Raw genomic sequence first — 25608 nt, forward strand, 5'->3', positions numbered from 1 at the left:
AGATAGGCGGCTTGTATTCTAAGTGCAGCCGTACAAATGTTGGATATGCTAGCCTTCTTTATTTGAGGTGATGCAGTTTTCAGGTTACGTATAAATATCCAAGAGTACGCGAAAGAATAAAACTGACGGTGTAAATATGTGTTCACCATGACAGTGTCGACGTCATGTGAACGCCCATGTATTTGTTAGACGGGGCATGATTGATAGGAGCAGCTCAACTTCGTTATAGCAGTTTCCCTGCAGCCGTCATTTTTTTATTGGTTGCTTCATTGCTTCGTTTATTACGACGATAATTGGCGAATGCAATTGCAGCGGCCTTCATCAAACAATGCAACTTGTTAGTTTCAAATGTGTTTTACATTTAATCAATTTGAGATCCATTTAAAGGGTGAGTGGATTTGGTGCGCGCAGCAGAAGATAGTGTTGTGGCTTCAACGTTCGCGGTTTTTGAATTTGCGAGAAATATTTGCGCGGAAGTCGTCACGATGACTCGTTAATTTTAAAGTGATTAGCCTTCAAGAAATGTAGCGAAACACTCTATTTCTGAATTCGCGTTTATTTTCTATCCGTAGTGGTCGAGCCGAATTCTGTTGCTTTGTCTATATACATCGTACTCCATTACCATCCAACTGCGCTGTGGCACACACTTGCCAAGGATGACCGCGAGCAAGGCGGCATGACGACGACTGTCACGCCGACGCAGATGACTTCGATGGAATAGCAAAGCAATATGACGACGATTCTTTCATGATGACGATGGTATAGCTACAAGACAACGTAAACAAGACTTGTGTATGACAATGATGGCGTGATGGCGACGGTATGACTGAAACTGGACGAGGAAATTGAGATGACGACGACGACTACGGTGATACAACAGGCGCATGACAGCGATTATCTGGTCACGGCAGAATAGCGACGCTGACATGACGACGGCAGCACAATTAGGATAAAATGACGGCAGCATAATTGAGAATACAATGACGAAGAAAGAATGTTGTCATACCGCCTTCATCCATCCATTGACGTTCATGCCATGAGAACGACTGTATCGCGAAGCCTCTGACGATGATGGTGGGACGAAGACAGCATGACGAGCAGGATGAAGAACCTGGAGGGCCGACGATGCTTGACAGATGCTTGACAGGGACTATCTAAGGACGATGCGTATAATAATTAATAATAATAGCGTATTAATCACAATTGAATGGTGGCGGTAACATTGCGATAGAATGACGGATTGACGTCCATCGATCGAACGATGTAAACGTAATGATGGCGATGGCATCTACAATAAATTAAGGTTACTGAAGTGATGACGCTCGCAAAACCAAGGCATGGCCGCCACGGCACAGCGGCAGCTGTACGGTGTCGATTGGATGACGACAATGCAACCACCACAACGGTATCATGACCACGAGCAGAGACCTAGTGGTCCAAGTTATAAGATAAGTTGGGTCACTGGGTTGGTGTAGAAGGCGTGAAGATGGCGGCACAACGTCAGGCAGATCAGAAAATTAGAATGACAGTGATGCAATGGCTACGTTGGCATCACGAGCACATACCTAGTGGCTGAAGCTGGCAAACAACTTGGGCCACTGGGTTAGCCTAAAAGGTTAGGTAGATACAGATGAATTTATTGATGGTGTTTCTTATTGAATGATATTGATTTCTGGCAGATTGATAGGATCACGAGTGAAGTAGGCAAAAGATGCTAATCACATTAAAATGCAGTAAACGCTTTCCTTCATTGCTTGAACCGTCCTTTCTATCAACGTGACTTCCAGGTCGAGCGCGAGGGCTTTCCTTGCACCTGCTCGGAACATGGATGTGGCAATCCATGTGGCTGCCGCCAATACAGCCCTGGCATCATTCGGGAACATTACCGGCTCACGTTCAAGCGCCTAGAAGCGGAGTAAGCTCCTGGAGACAAGCCGCGCAATTAAATTTGTAAGGAACCATAAACAGCCAACCCATAAAGCAAGAATGAAATGTGGTGAAATATATATATATATATATATATATATATATATATATATATATATATATATATATATATATGGGTGTGCGTGTGTAGTCAAATGCATACGAAACGCTTCAGTAGGGCATGAGTCCTGTATATTTGCAATTTGGATGAATTAGGACAATTACAGTTGAAGTTATTTGGTGATCTTTAAATGGGACAGGTGCTCCGTGTCCGGCGACGTATATCGAGAGGAACAATACCTGGAACATTATGTAAGCAAATTGCAGGGTGTTTAGGCTATTGACACCTAGCAATTTTTTTTTGTCATCATAGTTATCGTATTTTATACAAACCATACTTCTTCGTGGGAACTTTCTGGATGTTTCATTTTCATATTACCTGTGATGTTCTAATCGAGCTCCTCCATTTATTTACTTCTGAATTTTAGTGAGATGTCTGTTTTATTTTATTGTCTGTCAAATTTTATTTAATGTGCGAGTCTAGTCAGACGAATAAATGTCCACAGAATGCTTTTGAATGAATTTGCTCCTTTTTTTTCCTAGAAACTCTCAGAAAGTGCTGATTCTGAATCTTTTGACAGATTTAGTATACCGTTAGTGCAATAGCGGGTGATTGGTGGAACTAGCGTTACCGTTGTGCTAACAAACTTTGCGGAAAGCGAGTTTACACCCCTGTAAAGTGTGCACGTTACGTGCACTTACGGAGAGTGTCACTCGGTTTTAAGTACATTTTCCCTTGTCTTAACATCGAGAGTAGAGTGCCCTAGCAGAAGAGTGCCCTCCGGTCGGAGTGCGTTCACGGAACGCATTTTGCTGGTCGAGTGCGTAGCCTCGCCGCCAGCGGTTTACAAGATACGAAATATAACGCATAGAAAAAGGACACTGAAGCTCATTCTAGCTGTTAAACAGCTTTTAACAAAACAATCGGAAGAAAACTCGCTGACATTCTGTTCAAGCAGGAGCAAATGCCGCCTTGTCACACGCCACCATCTTGTTCTGGATTGTCTATGCATTAGTTTTGGCCGGCCTTGACTTGTAACTCTTATGATAAAGCCATTTTCCTTTTTGTTGAGTAAATATAGACTAAGATTGTGTTTCACTTATAATACACATGCATGTGCCGCAGTTTATCTGGTTAACCCAATTGTACAAAACACATTTCAACTAGTGAACATGGTCAATGCAAAAGGTAGGGGATGCGTGGGATCTGAAGCGGGAACGCGGCAGCTGCTGACTTCTGATGATGCTCCAAAGAGAGACATTGTTCTGCGTTTGATCGAGTTGTTATCTGTGATTACAGCAATGATGCGAAGACCAACTTTTTCAAGCTCATTTATGATGCTCCCGAGAACAGTGTTAAGTTGTTCGGCATCGATATTTATTAAGTGGTAAAGTGTGAAAAACGTATTTGCGAGATGCAAGAAATCTTATAATCATAAATAAATATACAGTTTTGGCTACATTCGAACTCTTACAGGTAACGCCGACGATTGTGCCATCTTTGTAATCGAAATACGGTTGTAGATGGATTTCACCCATCATGACAACTGCAGATTTTTTTATTATCGTTCATTGCAGTCATGAATTTCTTAGAATGCAATAGGAATGAAACATGCTGCTACTCGATTCACTACATGTGAACTGCAGAAGCGTCTCATTGTTGACTCATGTGTTAGTATGTGAGCTCAGTAGTTGCTCAGGTACCTATAGGCATGCGGAGAGATGGTAAGTAAGACGCTCAAAAATACCATCAAGTTGGAAGAGTAGAGGGCGGCTTGCTCAAAAGCAAGATGACTTGTTCCTTTCAGAAGTTGCAAGCATCATGCCGCACCTCGTCTTGCATTGCTGGATTCGTTGCGTCCTTAAGGAGAGACACCACATTCTCCAGCATGTCACTTGTCTTCTCCTCATACTTGAAGGCGGTTATCACATCAAATTCTTCAACAGACTCCAGGAGATGCGTGAAGCCCCGAATATCATTCACATTTTTGGAATGATGTCTATGCCATATACTTTGGGGACCTCGACGTCTTAATAAAACAGCTTCAATGAGAACGCCTCTGTGATACTAATTCATTGGTTTATAGTTGGGACGCCATCCACATTGAGGTTGAAGAAGTGTATACAGTCACAATGTGAAACAACTCTCCATAAGTTTAAAACCTCCATAGGTGGAACGCTGTTTAAGAGCGCCTGAAAGTGCAACTTTGCTAATTTGCTCTTCCTTTTTATGCGTCTCGATGGATAAGTTGTTTGGATCTTGCAGTAAAGCTGCGTGTCGAGGTGGCTTCTTTGGATCTCTCGAGGCGCGGCTAAAGCTGGGGCAGAAAGATATGCGTGGCAGTTTGGAGGTTTGCTTGGAAATGCTTCAGGTTGAAGACGTATAAGGTTCAGCTTTGTTTCAAGTACTTTGACGATCTTTGTATCCACGTAGCTTGTTTATATCATGTCCCGTGGTTTGAAGGGTGCTCGCAGACCTAAGATATGAAAAAAAAACCTCATTAGAATGATGTAGAAACCTAAGTTCAACAGCGATATGTAATGTGTACGAAAGTGTGATGTAGGAAATTTTGTAGAAATCTCGCCTTGCCTTCATGTCACCAATACTGTGTCACATCGTATTTTCCGCAGTGCAGCAGAGGAAGGGCATATTACGTACGTAAACAATCTTTACAATCTAGAGTGGGCGACCGCAATATTTCGCATAGGAATGCACTCGGCATAATTCAATGCAAAGAAGGCCTAGACAATGGCAGTTGAGAGGAATGAAATCAAGAGTTCGATAAAACTCGCCTGGTCGGGATTACTCATAGTCAAGGGTAAAATGGACGCCGACCAAAAACATTCAAAGAAAAAAAAGCCCCCTTTCGTTTATTTGCATTGTGAACAAGGCCCCCGTATGTGAGCCCAAACTTCGTGGTTTCTTTTCTTTTAATGTTTTTGGTCGGCATCCGCTTTACCTTTCATTATTTGGGAGGAACGTTTGGCTTACCACCGATAGCTTTCCTGGTGTGAGGTCCTAACGGCGGATATCTTTAATCGATTGAGTTCTTGCTGAGTCCAGGGGAATGTGAACAAGCGCACAGATTCTTCAGCGTCATAGATTTAGTGGCACCGTAATGCACTGCAATGCCCATGCATTATCAGAGCCTGCACGCTCTACGCACAATCTCTTGATTCGGCTCACTCCTGCAACCGTCAGAGACGTTATACCGACAGTTTCGCCGGCACACCACACCAAAAACACACGAACACAATTTTACCACATGACCACTTGTGAAATCGCACCACATCATCAAAAGCGAAGTCACTGAAGTTTACTGCACTGCTGATCTATTCAACAGACGAGCAGTGCACCAGAATATGAAAAATCAAACAAAACCACATGTATAAAGCAATTCTAACGTTCAAATATATGCTCTTTATCACAAAGCGTGTACTTTACGAAATATTATATTTATTTTGCTGTCAAACATTAACAAAAACGTTAATGTGCATTTGCCAAAATACGAGAAGTTGGCTCAACTGTTTTATTTCGTGCGTGCTCAGTAGCGCTAACATCAAGAAAGCGGTCGCTGCAGGTGGGGCTGGGCAAGGCGGGGCTGTCTCTGGTTGCCCGAAAGCGCCCAAAGACGACGAAACAGCTCCATCATTGTGTGAAAGCAAACAAATTGGCATGTACCTCAATGTAACATGAATCTACAAAGGAAACCCACGCGGGTTTCTCAGTAACAATGCTTCTTAGTTGAAGAAAAATTCCTCTTCGTCCTGACGAATTTATGCCGGACTAGGACGAACCTTTCAACTACGAAGCTTTATTTCTGAGAAACCCGTCTGGCTTTCCTTTGTAGTTTCGTGCTCCACGTGGGTGGATGTGAATTGTTCTTTTCATGAAGCACTTTCGTCGTTGCGGAATTCCGCAGAACTGATTTGGCGCCCCATGTTGGGCGCCGAATGTGGGCTCAGGGCAGAGACTTCAGAGCCAGTGGCCAGCTGAGGCTCTGAGACGACACAGGGTGCGAAAGCAATTCAAGGGAAAACCTTTACTGCCCGAAGCCCCAGACCAACTGGACTGCTTTCTGGTGGCAGCTCCTCGCGCTCCGGCCCCGGGCTGGATGTGCGTTGCACGGGCGCATGAGCCAGGCCCACATGGTGATGATGCCGGCACAGCAGCGCAGCCATGCAGCCGCGGTCCCCATATGGCGTAGTGGGATGGGGCAAGTACCAATTAGAGGAGGTTATGGAGAGGCTTCAGCCAGTCTAGAGTGTGTTGCCTTGCGTCATTGTTCACTGCACCAGAAACCAGCGAGAGAGGAAGCAAATCTTGCAGCAGGCCTACGATGTACGAGGAGACACGGGAAGCTTGTATTTGTGTGGTGTGCTCTCGTTGGACGAGTTTTTCGTCGCGCCCAAAAACATTAGATAGTGCCTTTGGAAACAGAAAAGACTTCGCTTTAAGGAAGTTTCCACGGGTCGGCATTGATTTTCCTTCAGTTAACTACGCGAGAGTGTGCATCCTGACTTCCTACGCTGCGACCGTACAATAAATGTACTGATAATTATCTTCTGGCTCTTCTTGTTTTTATTTTGGTTCTGCTTGGTTCGCTTTCCGCAAAAAAGCCCAGGGGATCGAAAGCCCAAGACATCCGCAAAACTGTGTTTTACACGCGAAAGAAAGGTAAGCAGAAAGCAATCGTGTGGGGATATCGATTTCGTAATGTTCGCAGTAGTTGCTACTCTACGGCAAGTGTGACAACTGTGCATAGAACTTAATGTCTTTCATGCCTTGTGTTTTGAATGTGCATGAATGAGCCGCATTTTAGTATTCGTGATTGCGAAAAGAGAAAGCAGCAGATGGCTAGCGAGCAAATAAACATTAAAACTTCTTTCTGGGCGAGTTGGTGCATACTTGACATAAAAATTGTTACAGCGCAAACACATGCAACCACAAAGTATGAAGAACGGGACATCAGCGCTTGTGTTTCATCCTTCATACTTTGTGGTTGCATGTGTTTGCGCTGTAACAATTTTATGTCAAACGTGCAAATAAACAGCTGCGCACGCGTCAATGTTTTTTTTTCGAGCAATCTCGAGGGGCTTGAACTGCTACAATTGTGCGAGGCTCGTACTCAGCTACACGAGAAGCGTGTTCAGTAGTTCCTAACAGCGCTAGTGCTCCCTCCAGCGACGTCATAGTACACGCATACGGAAATTATTGTCGGCTCTCTATTGATTGAATGAATAGAAATAAGGTACCTCAAAGTGGCAGCACACAGCATTCAACATGTAATGCTTTCTGCAGTACACGCCTCTTGCATGACTCGTTTAGACGGTGGCAACGCTTAATTCAATGCTAAGCGCATTGCCGTCGACATCGTGAAATACGCGGTGAACTATTTCAATGACCAATTACATGTAATTAGTTGCTTTACTGACGAGACAAGCTGGAACGGGTGACGCCTTTTTGGGAAGCCGATTTTGACAGGAACTACAGTAGAACGCCCGAGATAGTGAAAGGCAGCATCCTCAAGAATGCCGATGTCCAGACAGGCAATCACGGGACCTAAACATTCGTTTGCTCATGTTAACGCTGCACCAGATGTTGGCCGTTAAAGGGAAACTGTTTTGGTATTTCTCGATAGCAATAGGGCCTCTTAAGCCGGTAAAGCCAGCACATCGGCGAGGGGCAATTTTTGCAGCTTTTTTTTTTACCCAACGGGGTAAAATTGCTATATGCTATGCTAATTGCTATGCTATATTCTTCAACTCCAAGCAACAATAAACTGCTGCGCTTCGCAGAGGACTCGGATGTTGAGCCACAGCAACCTTGTGCGTAAGATGCCTGTATACTGCCGCCCCCTCTCCTCACCCCCCCTCCGCTGCGAACATTTAGTTTCAGAGCTTACGTTTACACAAAATCCACAAGTGAAGATGACCTATGAAATTCTTGAAAAGCAATTGTGAGCAAAAATAGGCAGCGTTGAATGGGGTACAGAGGACGCACAGAATGGGCCTGGCCTGCTCGTTCTGTTTCGAGTATCTGCGCAATATAATAGATAGTTCGTAGGAAAGTAACGTAGAAATAACTGATTGCTTTTGAGTGATTCCTCAATTACTTTCGTGGGGCAACAATTGCTAACTGTGATAAATACCTAAACACCTCCCGTGGCTGCTTAGTGGCTATAGTGTTGGGCTGCTAAGCAGGAGGTCTTGGGACCAAATCCCGGCCAAGGCAGCTGCATTTCGATGGGGACGAAATGCAAAAACACCCGTGTACTTAGATTTAGGCCAAGGGTAAACAGCCCCAGGTGGTCAAATGTTCCAGCGTTGCCCACTACGGCGTGCCTCATAATCAGAAGTATTTTTGTCACGTACAACCCCATAAGTAACTTTTAACTGTTATAAACTAAATTTTCGAATGAAGTAATTGTAATCTTAATGGGCTACATTTATGCTCGAGGGTATTTCACGTATTTTCTTGGCGCTCTGTACCTCTATAATTATATCTATAATGTTTGTATCTGAAGGTTTTACCACCTACCTGCGTTATTCGGTGATATGTACTAAAATGATTGAGTTGCGCGTCGCAGCTGTGCGGAGGCAACAGGACTCGAAGCTAATCATTGCAAGAACTTAAGTCTCAGGGATTGTTCTATTGTGTGCATAGGTGCCTATCTCGAACAAACCTCTTTCACGTCGATAACTGTTACATTAAGATACGGGACCGTATGGGTCGCATGGTTGGAAGAAACTTTCTCGGCGACTTGAAACACTCGGTATGTCCCTGTCTGTATGCACTGATCTTCAGAGAACTTTTTCCATGCCAATTTAGCGCACTGAGTAAGTTACAGTGCGTGTGCGCCTCCTCAATGAACGTCTGTGACACCAACTGAGGTAACCACGTATGTGCCAGTGGGTCTGTGAAACTCTAAAATATCAAAAACGTTCTCTTAAACTTCTCGGATGGTGAGCAGAGTTGAGCTGACGTCATCAGGATTTTTGAAGGATTTCAAGCCGACGCATTAGCAGGCTGCCGGACAAATGCATTGTATGTGTGCCACTTTTCAAAGAACGCCTTTCACGCCAACGCTGTTGCGAGCTGCGCCATGAATAGACTGGGTATGTGCCGCTATTCAATGGACATCGTGCCAGCATGCGTCACTGAATATGCGGCGCTTGGTGTTCGGCAACTCTCAGTATTCGCACGCACCGGCGTGCCACACATCTCGGAGGCGTCGCGCGGGCTTTTCGGCACGGCCACATGATGGTACAGCGTGTACAAAAAGACACGTGAGAGAGGAGCCTGGTTGCCACATGACGCATTTCACAGCGTTCAAATGCACAGACGCGCCACGCATTTGGGAGGCCAAGCTCGGCTGCCGCGTCGGGGCCGCTAGAGGGGGGCGCCGTGTTTCCAGGTAAGCGAGAGAGACGAGTCCCGCTGCAGTACACGCCTCATAGATAATTAGTTTCGACGGCTAAAATGCGTTGTGTCGGTATATTTATTCAATGTGAAAAGCATTGATGTGGGCAGTCACGCTGAAATGAGTTCTGCAAACTTTTTGTCTTTCTGTCGACGTGCACTATTTTGGGTGCCTTGCCAACCACCTGTGGATATCTTTTTTTTCTAATATGTTCGCCAAACTGCGATCGCTTATGTAGCAACGTATAATGTGAGCATTTTCATGAATGTCAACTCCCTAATCTGTACATAACCGTCAGCACCACTTCGCGTCATCTGCGGTGGGCGCTAGCTCGTGCTTTTGCAATAAGGTATCGCTCCAACCGTTGCCTCTGGAGTGGTGGAGGCACGCTACGATCCTCTTGCTCTCTGCCTTTCTCCATTGTCTGACCTGGAAATCTGTTCGGGACGTCGCTTACGCCAAGCTCAGTTGCACCGTCCTACTGGCAATGCGCGAGCTGCATGCACGTTTCTGTAACCCCCGCAGCTTTTTTTAGGAAGAGCACGCCGCGCCACATGGGCCAAGCGCCACGGTTGGAGACTACCGGTCACGCGTTCGGCCGCCTCTCATGGCTGTAACACTGCTGCGCAATATTCACCCCAGAATCATTCCTTCCCCTATCATCATCATCATCATCAGCCTGGTTGCGCCCACTGCAGGGCAAAGGCCTCTCCCATGCTTCTCCAACAACCCCGGTCATGTACTAATTGTGGCCATGCCGTGCCTGCAAACTTCTTAATCTCATCCGCCCACCTAACTTTCTGCCGCCCCCTGCTACGCTTCCCTTCCCTTGGGATCCAGTCCGTAACCCTTAATGACCATCGGTTATCTTCCCTCCTCATTACATGTCCTGCCCATGCCCATTTCTTTTTCTTGATTTCAACTAAGATGTCATTAACTCACGTTTGTTCCCTCACCCAATCTGCTCTTTTCTTATCCCTTAACGTTACACCTATCATTCTTCTTTCCATAGCTCGTTGTGTCGTCCTCAATTTGAGTAGAACCCTTTTCGTAAGCCTCCAGGTTTCTGCCCCGTAGGTGAGTACTGGTAAGACACAGCTATTATATACTTTTCTCTTGAGGGATAATGGCAACCTGCTGTTCATGATTTGGGAATGCCTTCCAAACGCACCCCAGCCCATTCTTATTCTTCTGATTATTTCCGTCTCATGATCCGGATCCGCCGTCACTACCTGCCCTAAGTAGATGTATTCCCTTACGACTTCCAGTGCCTCGCTGCCTATTGTAAATTGCTGTTCTCTCCCTAGACTGTTAAGCATTACCTTAGTTTTCTGCAGATTAATTTTTAGACCCACTCTTCTGCTTTGCCGCTCCAGGTGAGTGAGCATGCATTGCAATTGGTCCCCTGAGTTACTAAGCAAGGCAATATCATCAGCGAATCGCAAGTTACTAAGGTATTCTCCATTAACTTTTATCCCCAATTCTTCCCAATCCAGGTCTCTGAATTCCTCCTGTAAACACGCTGTGAATAGCATTGGAGATATCGTATCTCCCTGCCTGACGCCTTTCTTTATTGGGATTTTGTTGCTTGCTTTATGGAGGACTACGGTGGCTGTGGGGCCGCTATAGATATCTTCCAGTATTTTTACATATGGCTCATCTACACCCTGATTCCTTAATGCCTCCATGACTGCTGAGGTTTCGACTGAATCAAACGCTTTCTCGTAATCAATGAAAGCTATATATAAGGGTTGGTTATATTCCCCTATGGCTTCATATAATCTCTATTGACGCGGCCTTGTGGGGTTCAATGCCCGATATTGCTCTCTCCAATGTCGGTTACGTTATCTGTGCTTCAAGAGCTACGGTATGCAGCCACGTATCACTCTGCCGGTTCACTAGAACTCGCGGATAGATTTAGTAGTACACGTCGCAGTGTACCGCTCAGTCCTAATCTGAGTGTACACTGGTCGAATTCGAGAGACGTGAAACAACGCGTGGCTGTCTGAGTACATATCCTTATCATACGTATCGGCCTTTATCATACATATGATTAGTCAAAGAATCCGTAGTATGAGCGTAGCATACTTAGAAGCGATAAGCAGACACTCAATCCCATTGCTGCTTTTAGGATAATCGCCGGTGCTGCTTTGCCTGTGCTGGCTGTATCCCCCGCTTAGTCGTTCGCCGCCAGGTTCACGGTGAGTTATAAGTCTTTAGGAGTGTTATTCAAGTCGGAAAGCTAGGGTAGCTTGTAGAGGCCACAGAAGGCTGGGTACGTTAGGAGATACGAATTTACTGCTGACTTTAGCATGCCTTTCCTTTTTTTCTCTTCTTTTTGTGCTGAGGCACATCGGCATTCATCAATGGACTTGAGGGAAAACGGTGCGGGAAATTTTATTTACCGTCACTGAGCTGTGTGACTGCGGAGCCCACAGAAAAAGAATTCCGCTGTATCTTTGAGAAGTAACTGTGCCACCCACACCTCTCCTTACACTTCGAACAACGGTATGTTTGACGCATTTCCTTATACTCCTTCCTTCTCTTTCGCTAACCAGCGCTGCCGAAACCCGCAAGATGAAAGAAAGCTTCCCTTGCGCTTACTTCTATTTAATATTATTCTGATGAAAAGGAAGCAGAAACGCACTTGAAATATAATATTTATTGGGCTGGCAGGAACGTTTAGAATTTCAAAAGAATTCGAAGATGTTCTTGGTTTAGGTAACTAGAGGCAGGAATGCATGGAGCTATCTTGACACATTTCTTTTTTACTGTATGAAGGAGGAAAACGTAGTTTTGAATAGTGGTAGCAGTTGCCTGATTTTCCATATTATTGAAGCTAATTACGGGAAATTGAGATATCCACCCAATCGTAGCAATTGCTAAAAAAGAAACCAAAGTAATCAAAATATCTTTCAACACGTAAAATGAATGTGTTTCTTGCCAAAGCACTATGGCCGTATCGAGAATAGAAGTGTGTTTGTGGTGTTCCCTGTTTTTATACAATAATTATGCATAAAAAAGTGAAACTACTTTGAGAAAAATGTCGCCTGTGAATCTGGTACACGCTTTGAAAATCCGTTGTGAGAAATCTGAAATGTTTCGGTTTATCAATCCTATGTCGTGAAGTTACCCTCAGTACGCCTAACGTGTCAAATACACATTTTTATGTGTATTTTATGTGTATTAGCTCAATTGGAAGAATAACGTTTCGTAATACAGCATTCATCATACTTAGCGAGAGCAGAGCTTTTGTGAGTAAGAAAATGAAGCTGAATCAGACAAAGCAGCACAGAGGGAAGTCACGTGGAAAATACGTAAACTGGTCTGTCTCAGCGCTGGTGGTTCAGACTGAGAAGCAGCAGCGCTACCTTCGGTAGCCATTACCTACGAAACAAAATCATATATTTAAAAACACACTATGATGATATTCTCCAAGACGAAATTGCATTGATGTGATTTGCCTTAATATTTATGATTGTGTTCGTGTAATTACAGTCACATTGCCGAACGCTAGCTTGGCTCGTGTATTTCTTGATTGCAAGGACGATCGTCTAAAGTGTACACAAGTATATTTCTATAATACCTAAAAGATCACATACCATATATTTTCGCTCGTGGTCTTCGTCAGTTGCGAAAACTGTGCTACACCTAATTATAATCGAGATCCAACATTTATGAAAGGGGGTTTATCAGAAATCAATATACTTGTTCTAAATAATCGCTATATAATACTAGCCCGAATTGTATTTTACCAGCATTCACCAGTCAATTCAAACATTTTCAGTTAAACTTTGGCAATAACGCCCGATTGAAATTCTCGCGATGACGATTATATCAATATCTCTATCTTCTAATGTGGAGGCATTGGTGTTAGCTCATTCAAATCGTGAACGAAATTCACTTGAAGTGCACAATGACATTAACCTGAAGTTCACACTATGGTTGTTCGCCTATATCCATTCGTCTCTAAAAGTACCGGACAGGACATCTGGTTACCATAACGAGAGCAATAACCAACGAATTCGGCACATTGGCGTTGTGTGTATGGACTTCACCACTGGGGCTCGTATGGTGCATCTTAACCTTGGGTAAAGGGCTGACATTCTTTTCCCGAGCTTATGTTGGAAAGCTTTGCAATTCTCATGGACAGAACATGTGCAGGGATTAATGCCCTCTTCCAATGATACTGGTGCAGAAGTTGACAAAAAAAAGTACAATAACATGAACTCAAGCTTCGAGTAGATAATATGTGGTTTGTGTTAAACGAAAGAACATAGAAGCTTCATTTTGAAGGGAAAGCTCCTACACGCAATTTTCAATCTTGTTCGTTCCGTTGCCGTCATAGTTCACGCGACAGTGCTGATATGAAACAGTGTTGTGTCTGTGTATTTCGTCTAATCATTCCATCGCCAACGTACTAATCATATATCGCAGATGGGAGGTGCCACGCATGGACGGCGGCGCTGTGCGGACTTGGACTCGTGCTGGGCTGTACCCGTAGCCGCTGCCTGCATTGCCTTCCTCGCGTGCGTAGCGACGTCCAGCTATGGATACCTATACGTACTCTTCATGCAAAAGCATCAACTTAGGCGGGGAGAAGCTGCCTGGCCCCACAGCGCACTCGTCATCTCTGGTGGATGCGTGGGTAAGGTGATCGACGATATCCATTCAAGATTGTTCTGCAATGTTTTGTCATGAGTCCCAGTCTTGGATTCGAACCTCACAAAATTATTCAACAGAGTGTTTATCCGATTACTCTGTGGAAACTGATGGGGTTTTTGTGCACATTGCAAAACGATGGTGCAATGATGGTGAGTCTAATGTTTGTGCACATTGCCCAAAGAGAGGAGAGTGTTGCACCCTAATTATCCAGCTGAACTGCCCATTTATTCCGAAGTCCTCTTCATGGCTGCTTTTCGATGGATTCAGAACATGCAAACGCCACCGAATTGATATTAACATATTGCTGGTTACATTCGGGCGTAGCACTTAGCTACTTTCTTCAAGGTGACGAGAGAGAGAGAGAGAAAATTGTTAGATGAAAAGCCTGAGCTTGTATCCTCTGTCTTGCTAGTCCGCCTGGGGGAAAACTTGAAGTTACAGAAATAGTTATGAAAAATGAGGGGGACAGGAGAAAGGGATCAACATATGAAATAACTACGTAACACAGTGGTTTTCTTAGGACAAATAAGAGTATTTTGTGAGAGGAAAAGTGGAGAGGTTGGCCAGAGGAGTGTGACTGGCCTACTACTCCAGAGAGCGGTGGTTCGTGGATAATTGTTTTCCTAAAGTGTTGAGTCTAGGCTGGTGCTCCTCGAAAAGTCTAAACAGCCTTTGTTGCTGTTGTTGTCACTGTGCGTTCACGCAATGTGACAACATTGCACCAACTTCCATGAGTCTTCCACCTAGTACAATAATTATTGGTAAGAACTTTGGAGGGTCGTCATGCAGTTGCGGCATGCCGTTTCGTCGATATCGGATTTGTGACGTCACTCAAAGTCTTTGTCGTCTTGCTTGTGGTCCTTAGTCAGTCTCGTGTCATGGATGAACCCTCCAATTTGATCAACATAATTTAAATGGTAAATGGTTATCCACTGGCGAAATATTGCTACCTAGATTTTCAGGGCACTCGAGTAGTTCTGATTGTGCTTGAAGTTTCCCTGTTCCCACAGATCACTACGAACGATATCGAAGGCAAGAAAACGACCACCGATGAAAGCTCCAGCTAAGTTAATGCAGTTGCGCGTCGAGATTTTCTATTAAGGTACGAAACGATTCTGCGTAACATGATGCAACACTGCGTGCTCATACATGGATATTCCCTGTAGTTAAGCAACAGGAAAATTTCTAGGCTAAATTGAGCTGTTTGATTCCTGATTTATTGTGCAACATGCGCAATAAATGTCATACGGAAGACTCGAGTATTGAGCCCAGGCCCATACAAAACGACCAGGACAGTTTGTAAGCCCACCTTGAAACAACGACACGCAATGCTTTAGCTTACCATATTGTTCTTTGTAAATCCCTCACTGTAAAATGGTAGAATGTCCAAAAAAGATCAATACCGCAACGACCCGAGCTATGCTAGTAGAACGCTAGCCTGCCTAAATGAATGGGCCGAATTTGGCATCACACAAACTGCAACTGTACTTACTTCTTTGACTCCTGCCTAAGCTGTGAACCCCTATAGCTTTACTGTGCACCAATAACAAAAGGACAACGGCTAAGACGGCACCACGACTGGTGGGTGTATCGACACATGGGTGTATCGCGACGATAGGGTCGCGATACACCCGTGAAGATAACAATATGATAATAACACTTCGTTTACTGACATAAAAGGAAACGAAAACGGGGGCTGGTAACTGGAAATGACTGCTGCGTTGAAAAACGTCCCAAGACAAAGGAGTGCACCGTGGATCATCTAGCACGATCCCTAGCACACACGTATATTCTGTTCTTTCTTCCTTAATAAAGCGAGAAAAGGTTCTTAGAGAGGTACACAAGTTCGACGGAGGTTGTTCTCGCTGGCTATCTTGCACAGAATAAAAACGAACGGGGAGAACTCAGTGGCCAGTTTCGCCAACATGGCAAAGTGTTAATGCAATAGCAGCGTTTAGCGTTGCGCTTCAAGGGACACTAAAGCGAAACAATAAATCAGTTGAGACTAATAAATCATTGTTTGAGAACCCTGCATGCAATCATTTAAGAATAATCGTTTCTATATTAGATGAGAAAATAAAGGTCGACGTATCAGTATTTGAATTTCGCGCCGAAACCACGACGACGGTGCGGCAGTGTGACGTCAGGGATTCCAAAGTATCTTTTCGCATTTGGGCTGCGTTGGCTGAGTAAAGGTTCCTGAAACCTTCCATGTTTATTATTTGGTTACTTTAGAACACAATGTAGCCAATCTGTACCGCTATATATTTAAGTAGGCCCTAGAAGGTGCCATCAAAATCCATGACGTCACAGCGACCAGGTGCGGGAACTTCAAGGAAGCATCGCCACCCGTCTTTCGTTCTTGCGATTTTTCTGGTTTACCAAGCGTCTCATCGGGGTAAGTATGGTGTTCTTGGTGTCATAGAAAGGTAGTTTAGTGATGCAGAAGAAATCATTGCTCTCTTTAGTGTCGTTTTAAGCTATACGAAGGGGTGCGGAGGGCAGGGGGGAACGCATGTTGCAGCAACGCCTCGCGCAAAGTAACTGCTACGCAGCAGAAACAATGGCCCTGTCAGCAACGCAGAGCTTCAGAACGCTGGCACGATCAGTTATGCCGCCTATGGCGCTGCAGCTTTCGCACCACGATGATGGAGGAGATGAGACCAAAGAAAAGCCCCACAGAGCTCGTCGCGAGAAATTTCAAATCCCTTTATTTCCATAAACGTACAATTTATGGGGGATTTAAGGAAAAAGTTGCTCGCAGCAACTTGACAGGCCTTAAACCCGGTCTGAGGGCAGCAGCAGAAGGCACAGGCACTGATTTAGAACCGACAAAACAATACATAAGCGAAAAAAAAACAAAGACAATGACAACTTGGCTTAGACAGTATGCCAGCAAACAGAAGTGCAATGGAGAAAAGAAAGAAAAAAATAGAAAAAACATTACAAATCATAAAAACTACGCGAATCCACGGTGTACAGTATTGTACAAAAGAAGCAGCAATAGAACAAGGTAATCATTGTAGGTAAGAATAAGCCATGATTTGACAGAGGCTAATATCAAATTGAGATGCGTGACGACAGTCTACTTCAGAAAACAGTCGCAAACAACCCATTAAATCGTCTTCAAAATGTCACTGATATGCTCATATAAATGCGATACAGGACAGGAGGTGACATCTATGTTATTACATTTAAGCGTGTTTAATAGGCGTGGTAAGCGGTGGTACAACATTTGAAGAGAATAGTTAGTGCGAGGGTGCGGCACATACCAGTGTTCAGGTGACCATGTACTGTATTCTGTTCTGTTTCTAGTTAGCTGTGCTAACGATGTGATGTATGGCTGGCTTTGTTTTGCTTCTTTACGATAGCCTCAAAGTATAGCCTCAGATAGCCTCAACTGCGACAGAGAATGCAGTGTGAGTAAATTCAACTGTTTGAATAGAGGTGCAGTGTGAGCGTCTACTGGAGCATTACAGATACTACGTATTGCCTTTTTTTGAAGCAAGAATAACCGGTTTATGTTTGTAGCAGACGTCGTCTCGTTATCATTATCCTTTCCGCGCAGACAACGGCGCATAGCTGCGCAGCAGGAACGCCAGTGTTCGCGCGCTGCGTCAGCAATGCGAGACGGAAAGCTGCCCTGGCATCGCTGTAGAGTGGCTTGGCTACCTCGTTTTCGCAGCCAAACGGGCTGTGAGCTTCCTGTCTCGTACGCATCACCTCGTTCGCCGAGATCTCCTCTTCCCCCTTCTCCGTTTACTTTCTTTCCTTATCTCTTCCCTCCTTTCCCCGGCGTCTAGTTGGCTCTGGAATGACTTCGATACCTCTTCCCATCATCTGACGTCAAGCGCTACACTATCCACCTGTCCCCTCGAAACCTAATTGATCGCTGCATGAGGAAAAAATTCTGTTTTGCGTTTAGCCAAATAAATGCCTATTCTTTTATTTAAATTCCGGGGGATTTACATCGCCACACAACGATCTGATTATGAGGCACGCCACAGGGAGGTGGGGGAGGACTACGGCGGAATAATTTTGACCCTTTCTGCTCCTTCAATCTGCACATGAGCTTAAGTAACTGAGCGTTTTCTTCAATTCGTCACCATTAGATTGCGGCGGCCGCGGTCATTAACGAATGCACGACCTTGAGCTCAGCAGCTCCACGCCCCAGTCACTGTTCTACCATGGCGGGTAACTAAGATTCTATCGCATCATGTACATTAGGAGAGAATCCGGAAAACAAATTTCAGCAGACTTGTGTGACATTCACAATCACAAACCATATCTGCACTGAATGTGTTTCTTTCAAGCAGTTAAAATAGTAAGTACAATTGGTTGTAAACAGGTAAAATACTTGAAACTATTGCCTGTATATCACTAGCCCATTTGATAATTTCGCTGCATATGGCGCTTTTGAGCACTTGAAAATGAATTCTCAAGAAGTCAATTATTCATTCAAACACAATTAACGTAACCAAAACTTTAGCCATCCTCCCTCCTTCCTCCATGGCCTCTTTCTCGCTAAATTGGTTCTCGGTTGCGTTTGTAGTTCTTCCTCGCTATAGCGGGATAAATTCCGCGTGGGTCGTAAAACGCACTAATGAACATCTGGAGTGCCCTCATATGTAATTTACATCAATGGTCCTAATTAGTCCATTGAACTTTAATTTCACGTGCTTATTACCCATGACCTGCAACTGATTTTAAACAAAAATTAACATGGGGCCATGTTTATTTCACGAGAATAGAATTATCAGTATACTCGTAACTTCTACTTGAGCCAGGAACGTGAATGTGTCGCCACATAATACAGTTTTTCCACCTTCTTCAGAAGTTGAATTTGAAATCGGCGTCTCGCCCTGTTGCTCTAGGACTCAGGAAACATTGTGGATAACAGCAGTATGAAATTCTGTAAAGCTTCAATCAGCAAACTCATGCAAGATCTCTAATTACCTGCACAGAATAAACATTTGCTGTTCGCCACAAATTACTCGCTTTCCTCTTCAACAAAATTTAAATGACGTGCCTCAAACATTGCATCGACCATGCAAGGAAAACCAGCTACACGCCTGGTACAACGCATGAATGCTGGGTGATGGGTATTGAGTAATTATTGTCACGGCACTTCAAAATTTCTAAACACTTCAAACTTTTGGCAAACGTTACGCGTAATTCATAAAGTGGCCCCAGGTTCATCTACATATGAAATATCTGCCGTTCTTGGCACTCCAAAGGATACGAGGAAATTTTCAACCATTTTCTATAACGCAGGTAAACCGTCTGAAAACCAGGCCTTGGCACTCTTTAATTAACCCCGAAAAGCCTAATTTAGCCTCCGTATCAACTTTAGCATCCCCCACATTTGGTCAAAAATTGTGGGGTCTTACGTGCGAATATTACGATGTGATTATGGGTGTGCCGTAGTGGGGAATTCAGGAATAATTTTGACGTCCTGTGATTCTTTAACACGCACCCAACGCAGGCATGCGCCCAACAAAATTCAGTAGCTGCTGCTGGATTTGATCAGGCACACTCAAGTTTAGCAGCGTAACACCAACGCCACTATGGCACCACGGTGGGTGCTTCGCTTATTAAAAATATAAGCTTGGTGAGGAACCCAGTTTCTGTTTTTTTTTCAGGAAAGCGCGAACACCCGCATAAGACATTTTTGTGTGCCTTTATTTGCGTTACCCTCTTCGGCGTAAACTGTAAAGCGCGCACATCTCCCTGAGGTTACGTGCAATGTTATGAAAATATCAAGCAGGTTCGTAGAGTTTAGTAACTTGACCAACACAGTTGTAGGCTTTTGCAGGAATTCTTTGAGGCACAACGACATATAACATTTCGCTCTGATATGAGACTTCAAAGAGGTTACTAATAATCTGTCTCTCCGCACGAAAACGTAGGCATACTCAGGGATGTAAAATCGTCACGTCCTACTTGTGTCGCAGAGGGATTCTCGATTGTTCCACATAGAAACGGCGTGAAGCTCATTGAATGCTACGCAGATGCATACGGCACCGCCCGTTCCATTTCAATGGTGGTAACTTAGGCAGTAAACCTAATTGTAGGTCAAGGTACATGGGACACTGTATTGATTTATCTTGCTAAACAGTGGAGAGAAGAGTGATCGAGTGTTCCCGTAGGAAACCAGCCATGGAGTCACGATAAATGTTCTGGTGCTCGAACGACCGTGACTATATGTAAGTCACACCCTTTCGATGACCTTACCTACACACATGGCGACTACGGTAGACCCAGCGGAGAGTTTGGATCATAATTAGCGGATTCAAATGGGGGGGTCAACCTCTCCAGTCGTGTGGAGCGTTACCGTCATGCCAGTACTGGTTGAAGTTATCAAGGAGTCGCTCGCGAGTTTCCTTGCTAACGTGGCCAGGAAGCCGCCCTCGCCAGCTTATGTGCTCATGGGCGACAGGAATTTGTGCGCCGATCGTGGAGATAGAGCAATACTGGGCATGCGTTCCCTGGCCCGCATACATCCGCATCACGCCGCGTGGTTAGGAATTTGGGGGCTGATCCCGGAGATAGTGAAAAACCAGGCCGACACGCAGCGGACGTGAAGCAGGCTTGAAGCACTCCACCAGCTTCCGAAAATAAGTTTAATATCTCGGGTTCAACTTGAGCCACTTGAATTCGGCGCTTGTAATAGAAACACAATATCTAGGTTTCCCCTCTTACACAATGCCTTCTCGAAGCCCTCTAAGGTACATGTAAACAGATATATAAATATTAGAAATTGCACTTTGTGCAGCAAGTTGTCCTTCATGCGCCTCATTTGTTTTAAATCCTGGTCATCCTGTTCCTGTTTTATTTGTTTTAAATCTTTTTCAGTGATCTGTCGACTCCAAGAAATGTATTATTATTATTACAGCTGTCCAACCAATGCGGCAGTGTCCCGAAACACACTGAAATATTGTGTCATGTGGTTCTCCTAGTCGAAATACAAGGAAATTTGTCGAGTGTCCTAAACCATTTGCACACTGTGTAGTGGCGCACGACACCTTACATGCTTTCATAGATGGACTTAGAATCACAGAAACCTGTCCACGGTAGAAGTGGCTCCAGACTTATGAATGTCATTGCAGCATCGAGTGCCAAAAGCTCTGCACCCGTGCACATAGCCAGACAAGGCGTCTATAGCCTGATTTCAGTTGATGAATTCAGTGGAATAGTGACTGCAGCTACGACGCTGTAGCGTATTCCTGAATGACCTGTGTAATCTTGATAAGTTCGTTTGCAAATGTACGTAGTACATACATTGTGAGTTAAAGATCGAATGACATTCTAATACGCCACCGTTATCCGACTCGTTTCACACGCAACATACTTACCCACACAGTCGGAAAGTTTGCTATAGCTCAGTCGTTGAAGGATCCGGCACTTCCCTCCGCATGGTAAAACATAGAAACAGTTTTGCTTATCATGACAGATAAGCTATTATATGTCAAATGCAGGCATGCCAAGAACATGACGACGGCTTGCGCGCCATGGTTTAATTGCAAGAACTAAAGAACAAACGAGTAGAGTGAAAATAGTGACAATGATGTCTAACATCATCAAACCCAATCCAGTGTTACCGCATCCGAGAGCTGCGCAATTATTTTAAAGACCAGGGTTCTTTAGGCCTTGCTAAATAAGTATACTCAAGCGTTCTTGCTTTTTGGCGATGCTAAATTCCTCAAAAGCTAAAACTGAAACTTGGGAAACTCTGCATACTACGGTGTGACTGTCTTGAGCGAGCGCGAGGCGACTGCATAATGTAAATTATACTTTTTCAGGCCTCTTAGTCAGCGTCCTGCAAAAGAAGTTCTCCCTCTACCACATAACCCTCGTTGACGGGCTCGTCGCTTCTGCAGGCGTCCTGACATCCAGCTTTGCGCCAAATATCGCGTGGCTTTCTGCGACTTTTGGAGTGATACAAGGTACGGGTAGTTTAAGGATATCTTTGTGTACCATTCATCCATCCTGTTAGCGCCAAGTGAGGACGGGCTGGTGTGCTGTACGAAAGATTGCTGACTCGGCTTAAAGTATGGGGTTATCTGTCGTGAAATGCCCTGCTAATCACTGTTTCATATTTTCTTTTATACTCCTGGAGCTTTCTCTTGAATAAGCTGCTACAGTACTTTCTTATACCATAACATGCTATGATATATTATGAAGAAAGAAACTCTCACGCTCTGAAAGTTTGGATTATTAAGCACTTGATATGAGTACAAATTGCAAATGCTTGTGCAGGTTTCCAACAAGGAAGGCAAGTACGGCAACTGCACTTTTCAGGAGACCAGCAACGCGCAGTAAATTAAGCTAGCTATTCAAATCGCTTGATTTTCTAAGTGCCTAATAACCAAATATATACAAATATTTCTGGAACATTTTATTATGAGCATCAATGTAGTTCTTCCTCTTTTATATTTCGCGGGAATCTTTATCTGCCGATATAAATTAATGTGTAAAAATATCAGAAACAAGAGGCGCTCTATGGGGCACGTTTACTGGAACAATCACAGCTTTATCACAGCAATTGTTTTTCTTTAAAACATAGAACCTGAAATTTAGAATAATACATAACGGTGGCTCATTACGCAATGGCGCAGAGAAAGAAAAAAAATTGTGTGACCTGCTCCAGAGAGTAGCATGTAACATCCTAGTGGCAGTATCCTCTATTTGGAAACATTGGCTAAAGTTAGGTGGGACACTGCATAAGAGATGTGCAGCGTCTCTACGCACTTCTCGCCGCTGCATCAAGGCCATATGCAGCGCATCTAAGTAGTCACTCACCAAGCTAATAAAGAAAGAGGAAACCTCTGTTTCAGATGGAACCAACTGGGCACCCAAAGGAGCCCTCATTCTTCTTGTGTTTACTTTATTAAAGGGCCCCTCATCAGAACCCATCCCTAATTTTGCGTATGGAGTTGAAGTTGTAAAGCACTGTATAGGAGCGTTTTACATAAATTTTTCCAGTCGCTTCGTATTAAAAAAATTAAATTATGGAGTTTTACGTGCCAAAACCACTTTCTGATTATGAGGCACGCCGTAGTGGAGGACTCCGGAAATTTCTACCACCTGGGGTTCTTTAACGTGCACCTTAAGCTAAGTACACGGGTGTTTTCGCATTTCGCCCCCATCGAAACGCGGCTGCCGTGGCCGGGATTCGATCCCGCGACCTCGTGCTCAGCAGCCTAACACCATAGCCACTGAGCTACCACGGCGGGTGCTTCGTTATTGGAGGAGACAGAAGGAATTAACTGTCCCGCTACCATGCCGCTTGGAGTGGAACGTCGCAGCCGACGGAGGTGAACCCGCGCCATTTGCCTCGACCAGTGTCCGGAAGCGCTGTCCTTGCCCTGCCTTATCCCATGCCTGAAGTGACCTACCACTTCGTCACCACGCGTTGAAACCCGCCTTCTTTTTAATGCGTGAGCATTATAGTGCTCAATCGAACGTAAACCCGTCTGTTCACTTGTGTAGCGCCAAAGAGAGGGGAGGAGGCGGACGCAGGTGAAAGAGGATGAGGCGCCTGACGTTATGCAAAAGGAAGCGCGCCGCGGGTGCCACCGTGTAGCGTGGTTGCAGGGGAGAGGTGGAAGCGCGCTTCGTACATCATGCGCTCCGCATGCAGGGAAACACCGTGCCACCCAGTAAGGAGCAAATGAAAGAGGACGTGGCGGCGGCGCAGTGCACTGGAATGCAGCTGGAAAACATTTAAGTCTATGCCTTTCGTGCTGGTTTACCAATGCTAATGTTGAACCAACTTGGGCAAGCTTTCATCATGGTCAATTTACTGCTGACGGGCCAGTTGGCGAGGCGTTAAATAATACTCTGGTGGGGTCAGTCGAGTAGGTAGCGGCTGAATTAGTACACAATCATGTATGATCTTTAACATTTGTTTTATAACTGATGGGGTTTACATGCACTCAAGAAAACTACAGATGCGAGGATATTGTCTTATAGTATGCATTGTCATAATTAAGATGAGTGGTATTGTAAAGATATGAAGTGAAGCTGCCATTCCGGCCAATTTTTGTGTTTATTCTCAAGAGTTATTTACAAACTTATCCTCTTAGTTGGACAGATGCCCTAGCTGAATTTCTGAAAAGTCAGCACCAATGTTGTAAACACGTCTTTGAGTAACATCATGCAACAGGAGGCTGGTCCTGAGTGAAGTGGTAGGAGGCATTGTAAACGGCAACATGTTCTGTTTTATCGTTCAATAATAAATGTTCAATGTTTCGCAAGAGAGCACTGTTCGCCTTTCCTGTAACCTAGACGGCGTTCACTAATTGCAGTCGCAGTTGAGAAAAACTACGTCAGCCCTAAAAAGCAGTCGCCATTTACTTCACGATTTCACGCATTCATGCTTTCGAATGCATGCCTTACTAGCTAGGGGCAAGCTGGAAAGCCAAGCTGCAAGCCAGAACGAGCACCTTTGATTTAGTGTTGCTTTCATGCCATCAGTAAATAATTTGATCCCATGGATATCATGTTGTTTCTAGCGCTAGTCGAGGCTTTTGGGTCACCTGTCCTGATAAGAGAACAATATTGCTAAATGCCAACGCCACACAAGAAGCAGCAAAATAAACGTGACCAGCAGTGGCGTAGCCAGAAATTTTGTTCGGGGGGGGCTACGCCACTGGCACCATGTAATATATATATATATATATATATATATATATACAAGGGGCCAGTGGCCTAGCCAGAAATTTTGTTGGAGGAAGCTTTAGCTCGGGTGCTCCTATTTAAATACATGTAGCAGGGGAATTCGTTTTTCCCTGCAACCACTTCACCAAATTTGAGGAGGTTTGTTGCACTTAAAAAAAAAAAGCTTAATTCTAGTGACTACTGGTTTCGAATTTTTCATTTAGGTGGTCAATTATTTATTAAAAATTGCCCAAATCGAAAATTTTCAGAAAACGACACTATCAAGTTTAAAACTCCGTGACTCAACAATGAAAAATGATATCACAATTCTGTGAATTGCACCTAATAGTACATCTACAGCGGACAAAATAGATATGTTACACATCAATCTCAAAAAAATTTAGTATTGTAGAAATACGGCTTGTGCACAACCCTTGTACACAACGTAACCAATTCACGTAAGATACAAACTGACATTGCAAACTTGTCCAATTTGACTGTTATAATAGATGCCATTTACAGAACCACAATGTCTGTTCTTTATGCTTAGCTATTAGTTTGTAAACGTCGTGCTTCTATTTTTTCAAGCTTTCGAATTTTTCAAAATATATTAAACAAAATTCAGGCCCTAAATCGAAGTTGTGCTTCCAACAGAACTAGGATTTAACTTTCTCTCTCAAATGCAACCAATTTCAATAAAAGCGATTAGCAGGATTATCTAAGAAAAGCGTTTCTGCGTTTTACGAGTATTTGAATACGCCGCGTCGGATTGGGCCCGAGCTAAAGTTTCTTCTTAAACAATTTGTCAAGGGATCAAATCCATGAATAATAACTGCATTGTGATTGCCAAAGATGCTGCAAACGAATTCTT

The 25608-nt window shown here is 44.2% G+C and overlaps 1 protein-coding gene across 3 annotated transcripts in view; it reads left to right on the plus strand.

Annotated features, from left to right (window-relative positions):
- The window catches only part of LOC139052968 (cysteine/serine-rich nuclear protein 1-like), a 75689-nt gene extending 71648 nt beyond the window's left edge, over window positions 1–4041 (plus strand). The window contains exons 5-6 of one of the 3 annotated variants that reach the window (XM_070530113.1): window positions 1788–1950; window positions 3795–4041. In XM_070530113.1, coding sequence (XP_070386214.1) covers window positions 1788–1919 — 132 coding nt within the window. In that variant the 3' untranslated portion in view covers window positions 1920–1950; window positions 3795–4041. The remainder of the gene's footprint in view (window positions 1–1787; window positions 1951–3794) is intronic. The other 2 variants (XM_070530112.1, XM_070530111.1) reach the window with 2 other exon arrangements.
- Window positions 4042–25608: the final 21567 nt, after the last annotated feature.

Source organism: Dermacentor albipictus, unplaced genomic scaffold (assembly GCF_038994185.2).
Source record: "Dermacentor albipictus isolate Rhodes 1998 colony unplaced genomic scaffold, USDA_Dalb.pri_finalv2 scaffold_48, whole genome shotgun sequence".
NCBI lineage: Eukaryota > Metazoa > Arthropoda > Arachnida > Ixodida > Ixodidae > Dermacentor > Dermacentor albipictus.